Source organism: Loxodonta africana, chromosome 3 (genome assembly GCF_030014295.1).
Source record: "Loxodonta africana isolate mLoxAfr1 chromosome 3, mLoxAfr1.hap2, whole genome shotgun sequence".
In the NCBI taxonomy this organism is placed as follows: domain Eukaryota; kingdom Metazoa; phylum Chordata; class Mammalia; order Proboscidea; family Elephantidae; genus Loxodonta; species Loxodonta africana.
The window spans coordinates 15,709,629-15,725,736 of NC_087344.1; the positions used below are offsets into that span (position 1 = coordinate 15,709,629).

General features: G+C 43.5%; 2 protein-coding genes across 2 annotated transcripts; both read right to left on the minus strand.

Moving 5' to 3' along the window:
- Nucleotides 1–241: 241 nt before the first annotated feature.
- On the minus strand, nucleotides 242–1,289 carry LOC100664159 (olfactory receptor 7G3-like). The gene has a single exon (XM_003423653.4). It carries the CDS (start codon nucleotides 1,178–1,180, stop codon nucleotides 242–244), a length of 939 nt encoding a protein of 312 aa, XP_003423701.3. The 5' UTR covers nucleotides 1,181–1,289.
- Nucleotides 1,290–14,488: 13,199 nt separating this feature from the next.
- Nucleotides 14,489–15,470, minus strand: LOC135230493 (olfactory receptor 7G3-like). Its single transcript, XM_064279845.1, has one exon. The coding sequence runs from the start codon at nucleotides 15,461–15,463 to the stop codon at nucleotides 14,489–14,491; it is 975 nt and encodes a 324-aa protein (XP_064135915.1). The 5' UTR covers nucleotides 15,464–15,470.
- Nucleotides 15,471–16,108: the final 638 nt, after the last annotated feature.

The window sequence follows — 16,108 nt, forward strand, 5'->3', positions numbered from 1 at the left end:
TTCTGTAACACATGGAGTCGCCGTGAGTCGGAATCAACTTTGTAGGAACGGGTTTGGTTTTGGTTTTAGTAAGACATAAAGAAGCAGGATTCAACACAAAGCTATTTGCCTTGACAGCCCTTGTATTAACTACTTTGCTGGAAGAATTGAATTATAGAAGCATCAGAGTCTCTGGCATACTCAGTGTTTCATTTCTTTTGACACTCGTTTTACAAGCCCACATCCAAGGCAAATGACACAATCAAAAACAGGAAGGTATCACAGAGATAAGTTTTCTGACGGCCCCTTTCATGTCCCTGTTCCTCAAGCTGTAGATAAAGGGGTTCATTATGGGAGTGATCACGGTGTACATGACTGAGGCCACTGCTCTCCTCCTAGGGGGCAGAGTAGCTGCAGAGCTAAGGTAGACCCCAACACTGGTCCCGTAGAACAAGGAAACAACAGACAGATGAGACCCACAGGTGGAAAAAGCCTTATACTTGCCACCAGTCGATGGGATTCTTAGGATGGAGGAGACAATTTGAATGTAAGAGAAAATGATCCCAGAGAGAGGAACCACACCCAACAGGCTAGTCGCTAAACACAGGAGGATGTTATTGATGAGGGTATCAGAACAGGGCAGCTTGAGGATCTGAGCAAGTTCACAAAAGAAGTGAGGGATTTCCAGGTCTGTGCAGAAGGACAGATGCAACACCATCAGACTCTGGAGCAAGGCATTCATGATGCTAATGAAGAAGGAGAGTAGAATCAGCAGGCCACAGAGGCGGGGGCTCATGATGACTGTGTAATACAGAGGGTGGCAGATGGCCACAAACCGGTCATAGGCCATTACAGTCAAGAGTAAATTGTCCATACATATAAAAACCGTGAAAAAATAGACCTGAGTAAGGCAGCCTGTGTAACTGATGGCTTTGTTCTCTGTCTGGATGTTCACCAGCATCTTGGGGACTGTGGTGGAGGTGAAAGAGATGTCGACAAAGGACAAGTTGGAGAGGAAGAAGTACATGGGGGTGTGGAGGTGAGAGTCAGAGATGACAGCCAGGATGATGAGCAGATTCCCAAGCACAGTGACCAGGTACGTGGACAGGAAGAGTCCAAAGAGTAAGGGCTGCACTTCCGGATCCTCAGAGAGGCCCAGAAGGAGGAATCCTGAGACACCTGTGTGGTTTGCTGATTTCATGTTGTTGATGGGTCTGAAGCAAAGTGAAACGGACACCTTGAATGAAATTTTTTATGCCTTAAATTCTAGTTATATTGAAATAATTCTTTCCCTCAGTTTCCTCTACTTATTTCCTTCCTTCACCGAATATTTTTTTCAGCAGCTTCCATATATCATATATTTCTAGTGTTATAGCACAAATATGGAAACATGTGCTGTTTTATTTTTTAGGAACTATCAATCCTGCACAGTATTTTTACATCTAGGATTGAATTCTAATAGTCTCTTAATATAGCATCACACCTGGTTCAGAAAAAAAAATCCGGTCGAGCTGATTCAAACTCATGGCTATCCCATGTTTGCAAGAGTAGAAATGTGCTCCACAAGGTTTCTAATGGCCGATTTTTTGGACGTAGATCATCAGCCCTTTCTTCTGAAGCACCTCTGTGTGAATTTGAACCTCCAACCCTTCGGTTGTACTGTTTGCACTACATAACCCAACCCTTTGGTGCTGAGTTGGTTCCAACTCATAGCAACCCATAGGACAGAGTAGAACTGCCTCATAGAATTTCCAAGGCTGTGATCTTTATGGAAGCAGGCTGCCACATCTTTCTCCCATGGAGTGGCTGGTGGGTTCGAACTGCCCATCTTTTGGTTAACAGCCAATCTTTGGGTTAACAGCTGAGCTCTTATATCACTGAGCCACCAGGTCTCCCTTTGCACCACCCATTGACTCTCAAAACTGGTTAGATGACTTCATTTTCTCAAAGAGTTTGAAGTGTGTAGTTAGCTTGAGAGTAAGTTTAGCGCATAATTTCAAATCTAAAGTGTTGCTGGAAATTATACTCCCAGATTCTCTGCTGCCTCCTTGTGAACAATAACATCATAAACCCAGTCCTTTAAATATTCTGTATTTTACAATCAGATCAAACCTCGCTAATGAAGCACGTCTATTTACAAAGAATTGTTTCAGTCACTAGGATTGTGATTTTTCATTTGTTATTAGCCTACAGTGAGGGACGTTATAGGAAAAGGCCAAATGAATTTCCATTGTGTTTACTGTAGGAATATCAGGCACATAGAGGAAATTCCTGTCTGGACATTACAAAAAAAGGACTGCTGTGCTTTTTTTCTGAATAATGGGTTTATTTTCTCTTATAATTATATGTTTTTATCATTTCTTTGGCTGCTAAGAAGCTTAGGGCCATATGTGTGGACTGAGTCTAGAAATTCAGAGTCATTTTACAGTATATTTCTTTTGAATATGTTTTCTTGGCAGCTACCTTCTAGAACAGGTCCTTGTGGCGATGATTTTGTAATCATCCCCCACTCCCGGCAAGCCTGAATGCACCGGTCCTGTGCATTTTTGCAGAGTGATCTTCCCAAAGGAGCTTCTGAGGGCCTAGCACATCCCTATGGAGCACCTCAATGGTGTCCTACTGAAATAAAACTTGGAGTCTTCACTTTGTCATTCAGGTTCTTCCCCCATCTGGCCTCTGCCATTAGTACCTAGGGGGTGATGGACCCTCAGCAATTGCCACCTCATAACACTGAAGCTCCATATCATGGTTGAGTCAAGAAATCCGCAAGCAAAAATGATTCTAAGAGATGGTATGCACCTAATTATTGAAAAGGTCTTGTTTTCTGCTTTAATCAAAACAAAAACTATTCATCTCAGGATGTGAGCTTTCAGAGGGCACATTTTCACAACAGAAGTGGAAGGAGGGTGGAATGCATGAAGTCTTGAGAGGCCAGAGGTGTGGAGTCAACATTTTTTTCCTTTGTCCTCTGGCTGAGTAAGAGAGTTGTTTGACAAGCCAGTGGTAACATTTGAGCCACCTGACAGGCACATCCTCAAGAGGGTTTGGGATGCCAGTGACGCAGAACATTAAGTTCACCTGTGTCCTTCAAATGAATAAAACGCTGTGTGCATTAAAGAAGAAAAGGTCTCAGACCTTGGGATATAGTGAACAGAATTATTAGCTGTTATTGTTGTTGTTATATTTCTATTAATAGCAGTACAGCTGTTGTAAGGAGCCCTGGTGGTGCAATGGCTAAGTGCTTGGCTGCTAACTGAAAGGTTGGTAATTCCAACCCATTCTGTGGCTCTCTGAAAGACAAAGTAATTTGCTTCTGTAAAGATTACAACCAAGAGAACCCCACGGGGCAGTTCTACTCTGTCAAATGGGGTCACTATGAGTTGAAAACCCACTCAATGACACCCAATACCACCAACATAGTTGTAGTAGTCTTTATGGGAGAGAAAACGTTGAGCTTGGATTAGAATGTTCCTTTTTTTCGTCAATTTCCTGACGTATATGTTGCTATCTGTTTCATCAACAGTCCCTAACTACTCCAGAAACATGAATGGAAATGAAGAAAATTGGGAAAATGACAAAATGCAAGAAGAGTTGTCATTACAAACTTTTCTGCATTAAAATATCAAAGGAACGCTTTCTGGCTTGTTTTACTTATGGTCCGGTCCTTCATGGTGCTTTGAGAAATCGGCTGTTCCTCTTCCTTCACACTTCACACATGGAAATGCCCTTCTCAGGAACTAGAACCTCACCCTCACTCTGTCCTCTTCCTTGTCCCTCAAGTAGGGTGTTGTAGATCAGGAAATATTTTACTGGATCCATGGAGATTTAGACCCTACCTCCTCTCCCTCTTGGTAGAATCTCATCAAAGTCCAGCTCAGGAATGACTAAGGTTAAATGTTGTCTCCAGGCAGAATTTGTAGTACAGTCAAGGCTTAGAATCCTACCTTCTCTGTCCCCTCAGTCTCCTGCAGGATCCTGGAAGACTGATCCTTGGACCTTTTGAAGGAGGCCAGAAAGGAACACTGGGTAGCCTGACAGGGCCCACTGTCTACGACTCATTCTTAAGAGGGCAGATATGTGAACCATCCATCATGAAGCCCAAGGAGTTGGGGTAAAAATATAATGAGGGCCAGAGCTCTCAGCCCCCAGCCTTCCTCCTCCATGAGCCAGGTGGACAAAAGAGAGGTGGAGATTGATGAGTTGGTTATTCTCCATAAAGATAGCACATTACTATAGGACAGTACCTCTGAACCTTAGTGTGCATCACAATGACCCAAAGGGATTGTTAAGACACAGATCTCTGGGTTCTACCTAGGAGTTTCTGATTTAGTAGGTCCAGGTTGGGACCCAAGAAATTGCATTTCTAACAAGTTCCCAGGTGATACTGATGCTGCTGGTCTGGGTAATCACAAGTTAAGAAACACTGCTATAGAAATTTCTAAAGTGTGATATCCTGTTTTCTTAGTGCTGCTGAAACAGAAATAAAACAAGTGGGTGAATTTAAAGGACACAAGTTTACTTTCTCACAGTTCAGGAGGAAAGAAGTCCAAACTCAGGGCAGTAGCTCTAGGGGAAGTGGCTCTCTTTGTTGGCTCTGGGGGAAGATCCTTTCTTATCTTCTGTAGCCCTGGCATTGCTTGGTTCCTGAGTGGTGTCACTGTGGCATCTATCTTCCCCCATTTACATTTCTTTCTCTTTGTCGATGCTGCTCTTTGTAGGAGCCTGGTGGTGCAGGGGTTAAAGCGCTTGGCTACTATCCAAAAGATCAGCAGTGATTCACACCCACCAGCCACTCAATGGGAGAAGATATGGCAGTTTGCTTTTGTAAAGATTACAGCCTTGGACAGCTACCAGCACTGACCACTCTGACAGGGATCATAATAGAGGATTCTGGACAGAGTAGGACAAAAATGTAGAACAAAACTCAAATTCACACAAAAAGATCAGACTTACTGGTCTGACAGAGACTGGAGGAACCCCTGAGAGTATGACCCCAGGACACCTTGCTAACACAGATCTGAAGCCACTCCTGAAGTCCACCATTCAGGGAATGAGTAGACAGTCCTATAAAACAAACAATAAGACACTTGGGAACATGCTTCTTAATTCAATCAAGTATATGAGAACAAATGGGCAACACCTGTCCAAAAGCAAAGATGAGAGGGCAGGAGGGACAGGAAAACTGGACGAATGGACATGGAGAACCTGAGGTGGAAAGAGAAAAGAGGTGGGAGTGCTGACACACTGTGGAGATTCCACTAATGTCACAAATCAATTTGTGCATAAATTTTTGAATGAGAAAAAAAAAAAAAAAAGACTACAGCCTTGGAAACCCTAGGGGGCAGTCCTACTCTGTTCTATAGCATCACTGAGCGGGAATCCACTCAAAAGCAAAGGGTTTTTTATGCTGTTCTTCATATCACTCAGAAGTGATTTGGTTTAGGAAACACTACACTCATATGGTGACATTAACAAAACAAAGAAAAGACTGTCTTCAAATGGAATTACACTCATAGGTACAGGGGTTAGAATTCTAACACACATTGTGAGGGGACACAATTCAATCCATAATGCATGGAGTATCATAAGCCCGATCTAGATCCAAATCCTGTCTAAAGCCAGGGGTGAAATCCTCGAGCCTGCCTGAGCTTTAGTTTCTCATCTGTGTAATGGGAATGATGATAGAGTACCTACCTTCCGGAACTACAAATGAAAAGGAAAAAGTTAAGCACACCACACAGACTGCACGCCCGTTGCTCATACAATTTATACTGCTATTGCTATTACCAGAGCTGCTAACAGAAAGGTTGGAGGTTAAAGTCCACCCAGAGGGACCTTGGAAGAAAGTCCTGACAGTCTACTTCTGAAAACTCAGCCACTGAAAACTCTGTGGAACACAGTTCTGCTCTGATACACATGAGGTCGCTAGGAGTTGAGTCAACCCAATGGCACCTGATTTGCTTTTGGTTATTACTATTTCCAGGATGTGAGCAGAGATCCTGACATGATTGTTTCCCCAGAAGGGCATGGGGTATGGGAAGAACGCATGATAGGAAAGGGCAGGAAGAATAAGGAGGAGGAGACAGGTGGAAGAGAGAACATCCTCAAGGCAACACCTGTGAATTGTGAGGAAAGAAAACCATTTTGAAAATTCCACTAGGACCCTTGATCATATCAAGGAGCAAGTTGACTGGGGAGACTCATCTTCCCCTGAATCTCAGTGTCTTCCCTAAAGGTGTGAGTCCAAAATCAGTAATGTGACGGTGCTGCCCGTGGGTCCCCCCTGCCTTTCCTGGGATGTAAGGGGAGGCATCAGAACGGCCTTGAGTGTTTAGAACCTTTTAGAAAGTACTGATTCCTCTGAGTAAGAAATCAGTGCCTGCAATTCTAGGTTGAGAGAAAGGGGTCAGCAGAGTCAGGAGCAATTGCAAATCCACTGCTTGGGGACTTGGAAACATGCCAAGATGATAACGAAAAATTGGGAGGTATCTGATGTATAAGGGAGTAACTTTAGGTGGTGAGTCCCTGGGTGGATCAAATGGTTAAAGCACTCTCTGCTAGCCAAAAGGATGGAGGTTTGAGTCCACTTAAAAGAACCTTGGGAAACAGGCCTGATGATCTACTTCCATAAAAATCAGCCATTGAAAACCCTATGGAGCACAGTTCTACTCTGACAGGCACGGGGCTGCCATGAGTCAGAGCTGACTGGAGAGCAAGGGTTTTCTTTTATTTCTCAATTTTTAGTATGCACCAGAGTCACCTGGAGGGCTTCTTAAAAGACAGATTTCTGAAGAAATAACAAAAATCAACCAAAAAAAAAAAAAAACCCGGAGATTTCTGGGCTCCATCCCCAGTTTCTGATTCAGCAGGTCTAAGGTTAACCCAGAGAAATTACATATTAAAGAACTCTCCAGGTGATGCTCAGACTGCTGCAGCATCAGCTACATAATTTTGGGGACAAGTGCATAATTTCGTGGTCCCTTGTTCAAAAATTTCAGAGCATTAAACCAAGAGAGTGGGTCACAGGCCCATGAAGCCATCCCTGGATGCTGGCTTTGGGGACAACATTTTGAGAACCACTGCGACTTCGTAGTTAACTAACCCAAGGCTACTCCCAGACGGGATTAATAATAATAAATCCTTCTCTCTTTCCCTTGTAACTTACAAGGGATTTCTGTATCTCCACAATCGTCCCAGAGAGGATCACAGGGCTGAGTTTCTTCCAAGGTTGTGAATACTGAAGACAGATCAACCAACTTCAAGGAGACAGTCATGAGTGGAGTTTATGGACAAGGCACATTCCCTGAGAGGAGAGAAGTTGTCTTCCTTTCTGGTGTGGCAGTGGTGAGAGTGTGTTGACAGGAAAGAGAGGGTCAATTTACAGATTTTTCTGGCCCTGGAGGCCTTATCTCCAAAGCTCCTCATTAGCCAAATTGTTCTCCCATCATCCCAGTCCTACAGCACAAAAAAGGAAACCAGTGGCCCTAATGACCTGCCTCTGTTGTGTTCCAGAGTTGAAGGTCACAGCAAGGGGCTGTTCCAGATGCTGAAGAGCAGTGAACCTTTCACCAAGTGCTTTTGCAGGAGGCGGTTGCTCAAACATCATTAATTTTTGAACCGTCATTGTCACCAATACATTCACTGACATAAAAGTGACTTTTAATCAACTCAGAATTTTAACTTAGCCTAATCATGAACAAAGGAGCCCTGGGGGCTTAGTGGGTAAGTGCTTGGCTGGTAACTGAAAGGTTGGTAGTTCAAACCCACCAGCCACTCCATGGGAGAAAGATGTGACAGTCTTATTCTGTAAAGATCACAGCTTTGGAAACCCATTGGGGGCAGCTCTAGTCTGTCTTATATGCTTGCTATGAGTCGGAATCAAGTACATGGCAACAGGTTTTTGGTTTTGGTTAATCCTGAGCAAGGGGTCCCTGGGTGGTGCAAATGGTTAACATGCCCAGCTGCTAACCAAAAGGCTGGAGGTTCACGTTCACCCAGAGGTGCCTCAGAAGAAAGGCTTGGCAATCTACTTCCCAAAAATCAGCACTGAAAACCCTATGGAGCATAGTTCTACTCTGACACACATGGGGTTGCCATGAGTCAGAGTCAACTCAATGACAACTGGTTTTTTGGTTAATCCTGACCAGAGGATATTTTTGCGTGTGCTGGCAATATATTTCCTAATGTATACCAAAATATGTACATAAATAGGAAATATCTGAAACGCTCTGTCTCCCATTTTGGAAATGTTACCGGAATAATGTTCTTGACTCTCACTGGTCAAGAATGACTAAGTAAGGCACGTAGAGTTTTCCACAGAAGCAAAGCTTTATTGAAGAGGCTTGCAAGTGGAGACGAGTAGGGCCTAGAGCAAGGCATAGCCCCGTCTCAGAACAAAAGACAGCTCTGAAATTTTAAAAGTTCTTGGGCAAGAAAAGATTCGTGTTTATTCATAGGCACAGGCTGGGATATGTTAACTAAGGTGCAGGCCCATCAGCTTTCCAAGATGGCTCCTGTCCTGGAGGCCTCTGGTATTTGTAGCAGGACTTATTATGGGGTGTCACAACTGTGCAGTCCCTGGCATCCCGGCTTCGATTCCCTGGCTGGGGCTGCTGCCCCTCACTGCCCCTGCTGAGAGGTCACAAAGGGGTCACAGGTGGATATTCTACACATGTCCCTCGGCCTCGTTTCTTCAGCTGCTTCTGAAAGACAACTTTAAAGACGTTTGAGGGCTATTTTTAGATACTCTGCCCCACTGTTCTGGGGAATGGCTTTGTTTCTGTGCCCTGGCCCATTTCTTGTTACTTTGTTTGCAGATTTGGGGGCCCCTCTGTTCTCTGTCTTACTAAGGCTCTAGGTGCCACACTCAACCCCCTATTACCTCTCTGATGGTATAGTCTATTTCTCTTTTACTTGCTTCTCCTCTAACCACAGCAGTCTCTTTGCTGTTTCTCAAACAGACACCCTCTGATCTCAGGGCCTTTGCTCCCTGTTTTAGGACCAGTCCCTGGAGAAGGACATCATCCCTGGTAAATTAGAGGGTCAGTGAAAAAGAGCAATACCCTCAATGAGATGGATTGACACAGTGGCTAATGGGCTCAAAATATAACAATCATTATGAGGATGGTGCAGAACTCGGCAATGTTTAGTTTTGTTATAAGCAGTGTCGCTTAGAGTAGGAACTGACTTGTTGGCACCTAACAACATAAAAACACATACATGGAATTCTTACAGTGTGTCAGAGTTTGATTCAAAGAAGAATAAGCCAAGGTCTCTACAATCCACACATAAATTGGAGACCAAGAAAGAACCCTGTGTGTGGTGGGGAGGAGGATTGAAATTGGAAGTATTAATGTGAAGTCATCACTGCTAGATGCATATATGTATGTACACACGTATGCTGAGCAAATAATTCTAGAAGCTGGACTACATGGATGATGGTGAAGGGCTGGGTAGTGTTTCATTCAGTTGTACGTAGTGTTGCTGAGTCGGAATCCATTCGACAGCACCTAAAAACAACAACATGTGTTCATGTTCACAAATACGTGCATGTATATGTGTACATACATGCTAGTGTGGTGCGATGGATCGCTTTTGTGTGGCCTTTCTTGCCATGGTTTTGTAACTCCCACCCAAGTGATTGGGTGGGACTGTGAAAATAAGGTAAATTAACTGTGGCCCACCAAGGGGATTGGTCTGTTTTACCTTAAAAGAGAGCCAATTTCAGAGCAGAGAGATGATCCCACCACCACCAAGGAAGAACAGCCAGGAATAGAGAGACCGTGGATCCCTGCGTTTAGAAGCTGCTGTTGCCAGGAGACAGAAGGAGAGAGAGATTTCATGGCAGGAGACGGCGTGTTACGATTCCTGGCCCATGGAGTAAGAAAGGTGAGTACCTTCGGGCAGGAGGCTTGTTGGTGGGGTAGGGTGCGTCTGGGCACTTATCAGCAGAGCTAAAAGAGCTTTGTAGCACTTGCCCTAGTGGGGAAGAGGCTAAGGGCCAGAGAGAACTGCCTGTAAGCATGGCTGGGAAGAGGCTTTCCTGATGGCAGAATTGTATCCTGAGCATTCCTAAACCTGAATTGTAACTGTAAATTCCCTAATAAACCCCATAATCATGGCTATTGTCTGTGAGTTCTTTGTGGCCATTGCAATGAATTATTGAAACCAACAGAGAAGTAGACAGTGTCGTGGGAGGGAAGGTGTCAGAATCAGTAAAGATGGCGGATAGAGGAAGCATATCTGATCTCTGCTTCATAAGAATCAACCTTGGGCTATTGATCTTGATTCTCCTTCTCCCCTATGATGTTAGAGGAGGTCAGACACTGCCCCCATACCATTTTTACACTGTTTCCCTGTTCTGCCCTCTGAAAGTGCCAAGAAGCAAGTTTACCTCAGTGGCAATGAGCAAACCTGGATCTTGGTCTCTAATTCCATTCCACACTAAAAAGAAAGGTCATGGAAAAATGGTTGATTTCGGAGCTGGGGCAGGTTAGTTTCGAGATTAGCCTACAACATCTTATTATGTCAGAAAGTAAAAAATGCAAAAACAAACCCGTTGCTGTCAAGTCGATTCCGACTCATATTGACCTTAGGACAGAGTAGAACTGCCCCATAGGGTTTTCAAGGAACACCCTCTTCCCTTGCTTCTGCTAACCACCCATCTGTATTCTGTTTCTATGGATTTACCTGCTCCAGATATTTCATATATATGGAATCATACGATATGACACCTTTTGTGTCTGGCTCTGTTCACTTAGCATTGTATTTCTGAAGTTCATCCATGGCGTACCTAGGCTTCAGTATCAGAACTTTATGTCTCTTGATGGTTGAATGATATTTCATTGTATGTATATGTCATAATTTGTTTATGCATTCATCTTTTGATGGCCATTTGGGTTGTTGTTCCCTTTTGGCTATTGGAGTAATGTTGCCAAAGATCCTTGGTGGTGCAGTAGTTAAGCACCCGACTGCTAACCAAAAGGCAGTTTGAACGTACCAGCAGCTCCACGGGAGAAAAGATCTGGTGGTCTGCACCTGTAAAGATTACAGCCTAGGAAACCCTATGGGGCCGTTGTAGTCTGCCATATAGGTTTACCATGTGTCAGAATGGACTTGATGGCACACAGCACCAACAATACTGCTGCATCTGCAATGTCCCTCTTACCGTGTAACATAACATAACCATGGGAGTAACACTAGGGTGCAAAATCTTGGGGTACAAAATTCTATTACTTGAGGTAAAATAATAGTAATCGGCATTTCCATAAACATCACAAAATATCAAGGACCCCACTAAGAGAGACAATGTTAGAATAAACTTTTAAATCAAGAAAGAATACGATAAGCAGGAACAGTTTGTTTTCATTTAAGATTTCTGTGTCAGAAAAAAATGGAACTGAAAAGCATCAAAAACTCTCAATGATAGTAAGAAATTACTACAATGAGACCAGGATTGGGATTCAGAAAAGTGAGCAGACATCAGGGTGGCTGGTTTTACCCTTGAAGTGGTCTAGGAGAGGCAGCTGAGGGGTTTTAGGAATACACAGGTTCAAAGTCAGAGTCAGAGTCAGGGACTCCCTGTTTTGGGCTGGGCCCACAAAGGAATGCATCTTCGGAATAGAGGAGAACTGGGGACTAACCTGAGTCCCTGAGAGGTGCAAATGCTTAATGAGCTTGACTGCTAATTGAAAGTTTGAAGGTTAGAGTCCATCCAGAGGCACCTGGGAAGAAAGTTCTGGCAATCTACTTCTGGAAAATTCAGCCACTGAAAACACTATGGAGCATAATTCCACTCTGACACAAACAGGGTCACCATGAATCACCCTTACCTTGAAGGCACCTGGTTGTTTTAAGGGCACTCTAGCCACTGCATGGATTGCTGCCATATTTTCCATCACCTAGAGGGCCCAGAGAAAGGTCGTCTAATTACAGTATACTACTATCAGATGGGAAACCCTGGTGGCACAGTGGTTAAGAGCTACGGCTATTAACGGAAACGTCGGCAGTTCATATCCACCAGGCGCTCCTTGGAAACTCTGAGGAATTTCTACTCTGTTCTCTACAGTCACTATGAGGAATCCACTCAAAGCGAATGGGTTTGTTTGTTTTTTTCTGGTAGTATCAGATGAAGTAGACTTTAACGCAAAACATACCCAGAGATACCAAAGGTGACCTCATTAAGATAAAAGATTCAACACACCGGGAAGATGTAACAATTCTGAATTTTCACTCACTGAATGGTACATTGGGGCCCTGGTGGTGTAGTGGTTAATTGCTACGGCTGCTAACAAAAGGTTGGCAGTTCGAATCCACCAGCCACTCCTTGGAAACACTATGGGGCAGTCCTACTCTGTCCTAGAGGGTCACTATGAGTCAGAAGGGACTTAGTGGCAATGGGTTTGGTTTGATTTAATTGTACATTGATTGAACTACGAGGAGAAATGCAGATTAAAAAAAAAAAACCCCAAAACAAATCCAATTCTGACTCATAGCAACTGTTTGGGACAGGGTAGAACTGCCCCATAGGGTTTCCAAGGAGTGCTTGGTGCATTTGAACTGCCGCCCTTTTGGTTAGCATCCAAACGCAACCACTACACCACCAGGCCTTCCACAGACAGATTCAAAATCATTTGAGTGATTTTAACACATATTGCTCCACAATTGATACAATAAACAGATCAAAAACCAGTAAAAAGAAACAAGATTTGAAGATGATTAACAAACTTGCAGGAAATCAGCCAGTGAAAACAGTGTGGATTCAATGGTCCCATCTGTAATCCATCGTAGGGATGGGAGGTATTTTCTTCTCTTGTGCACGGGGTGCCGTGAGTCCGTGGCTTATATGATGGCAGATAACAAGAATCACAAACAAACTTGACCTATTGGAGATATATAGAACGACGCGCCCCATAATCATAGGATACACTTTTATTTTCCAGCACAAACAGAACATTTACTATCTTTGACGACATATACAGCATAAGGCAATTGTCAAAAAATTTCAAAGAATTAAAATCATGCAAACTATGTTCTCTGATCACAAGGCAACTATGCCAGAGATCAGTAAGAAAAGGGTGAAAAGAGATGCTCCACATATTTGGATAGTAAGAAGTGCTCTTATGTATTAATGTTGTGGGTTAATAGAACCCCTCGTGGTACAGTGGTTAAGAGCCATGGCTGCTAACCAAATCCACCAGCCCCTCCTAGGAAACCCTATGGGGCAGTTCTGCTCTGTCCTACAGGATCACTATGAGTCAGAATCGACTCAACAGCAACAGGGCTGGGTGGGTTAATAAGAAATCCCAAATGGTTTCATTCAAATAAATTTCCTTGTATAGATTCCAGCAGAAATGAGGACAAAGTTAAAGAGGAAAACGAGCATAACTCAAAGGGGAGAGGGTGAAGTGAGGGTTGATTTAATCAGTATATTAATGTGGAAGCAGCTCAGTGTCCACTGATGGTTCAGTAACCTGAGGATTGCACAGCTGATAATTATTCATTTACTTTTTAAAAATTAATGAAAAGGATTTATTTTTAAAGCAGTTTTAGGCTTGCAGAAAAATTCAGGAGAAAGTAGAGAGCTCTGCTGAATCTCCTTTCTCCCTATTTAATTCTACAAGTCCTTAATACATACGAGGAAACCCTGGTGGCATAGTGATTAAGTGCTATGGCTGCTAACCAAGAGGTTGGCAGTTCGAAACCACCAGGTGCTCCTTGGAAACTCTGTGGGGTATTTCTACTCCGTCCTATAGGTTTGCTATGAGTCGGAATCGACTCGAGGAAAGTGGGTTTGGCTTTTTTGATTTTAATACAGACAAATTGCTGCATATATACAGTGACACCTTTAAGAACTGGAACTTGATGAGGCTGCCTTGTTTTTCCTATCTCATAAGTTTTCCACTTTTGGCAGAGTGCAGCTTATCACTTTTCTTATTGCTCTCTATGTGTGGGAAATACTTGAGTTTTCCTTCTCTGACACCTTAAATAGTTTCTAGCTTTTACATATTTTACTGTATAATATATTGAATTGTCTCAGTTAACATTCCCAAATCACCATTAAGCATGCAATACCACTCTGCTTCTTTTATAGATGTGGAAACCGAACTCAAAGAGTTAAGTTGCTTGATACACGGGTAGTGCAAACAATTTGTGCTCAGCTACTAACTTAAACATTGGCGGTTCAAACACATCTAGTAGCACCACGGGAGAAAGGCCTGGTGATCTGCTTCCATAAAGATTAGAGCCAAGCAAACACTAAGTGACAGTTTTTCTTTCTAACACATGGAGTTGCTGTGAGTTGGAATGACTTGGTAGGACCACGTTTGGTTTTGGTTTTAGTAAGACATAAAAAAGCAGGATTCAACACAAAGCTATTTGACTTGACAGCCCTTGTATTTACTTTGCTGGAAGAACTGAATTATAGAAGCATCAGGGTCTCTGGCATACTCAGTATTTCATTTCTTTTGACATTTGTTCTAGAAGCCCACATCCAAGGTAAATGACACAATCAAAAACAGGAAGGTATTACAGAGATAAGTATCCTCAAGGCCCCTTTCATGTCCCTATTCCTCAAGCTGTAGATAAAGGGGTTCATCATAGGAGTGACCAAAGCATACGTCACTGAGGCCACTGCTCTCTTTCTGGAGGACAGAGTAGCTTCAGAGCTAAGGTAGACACCAACACAGGTCCCGTAGAACAAGGAAACAACAGACGGGTGAGATCCACAGGTGGAAAAAGCCTTATACTTGCCACCAGTCGATGGGATTCTTAGGATGGAGGAGAAGATTCGACTGTAACAGAATATGATCCCAGATAGAGAACCCACACCCAACAGGCTAGTCGTTAAGTACACGTGGATGTTATTGATGAGGGTATCAGAACAGGGCAGCTTGAGGATCTGAGCAAGTTCACAAAAGAAGTAAGGGATTTCCAGGTCTGTGCAGAAGGACAGATGCAACACCATCAGACTTTGGAGCAGGGCGTTCACGATGCTAATGAAGGAGAGTAGAATCAGCAGGCCACAGAGACGGGGGTTCATGATGACCGTGTAATACAGAGGGTGGCAGATGGCCACAAACCGGTCATAGGCCATCACAGTCAGGAGTAAATTGTCTATACCTATAAAAACCAGGAAAAAATAGACCTGAGTAAGGCAGCCTGTGTAACTGATGGCTCTGTTCTCTGTCTGGATGTTTATCAGCATCTTGGGGACTGTGGTGGAGGTGAAAGAGATGTCGACAAAGGACAAGTTGGAGAGGAAGAAGTACATGGGGGTGTGGAGGTGGGAGTCAGAGATGACAGCCAGGATGATGAGCAGATTCCCAAGCACAGTGACCAGGTACATGGACAGGAAGAGTCCAAAGAGTAAGGCCTGCACTTCCAGATCCTCAGAGAGGCCCAGAAGGAGGAATCCTGAGACACCTGTGTGGTTTGCTGATTTCATGTTGTTGGTGAGTCTAAAAACAACGTGAAGCGTACACATTGAATGAAATTTTTTATGCCTTAAATTCCAGTAATATTTAAACAATTCTTTCGCTCAGCTTCGTCTACTGATTCCTTCCTTCACCAAATTTTTTTTTGAGCAGCTTCCATATATCATATATTTTTTAGTGGTACAAAAATAGAAACTTGCGCTGTTTTATTTTTTAGGAACTCTCCCTGAGCCTCCACAGTATTTTTACATCTAGGTTTCAATTCTAATAGTCTCATAATACACCATCATACCTGGTTCTGAAAAAAAAACCAAACTGTCGAGGAGATTCGAACTCTTGGCCATCCCATATTTGTCAGAGTAGAACTGTGTGCCACAGGGTTTTCATGGCTGATTTTTTGGAAGTAGATCACCAGGCCTTTCTTCTGAAGCATCTCTGGGTGAACTTGAGCCGCCCACCTTTTGTTTATACTGTTTCCACCACATAACCCAACGCTTTGGTGTCCAGTTGATTCCAGCTCATAGCAACCCATAGGACAGAGTAGAACTGCCTCATAGGGTTTCCAGGACTGTGATCTTTACAGAAGCAGGCTGCCACATCCTTCTCCATGGATCTTTATGGGAGCAGACTGCCACATCTTTGTCCTATGGAGCGGCTGGTGGGTTTAAATTGCCCATCTTTTGGTTCACAGGCAA

Coding starts and splice junctions, on each gene's coding strand:
- LOC100664159 (XM_003423653.4), bottom strand. CDS start 1,180: ATGAAATCAGCAAACCACACAGGTGTCTCAGGATTCCTCCTTCTGGGC.
- LOC135230493 (XM_064279845.1), bottom strand. CDS start 15,463: ATGTGTACGCTTCACGTTGTTTTTAGACTCACCAACAACATGAAATCA.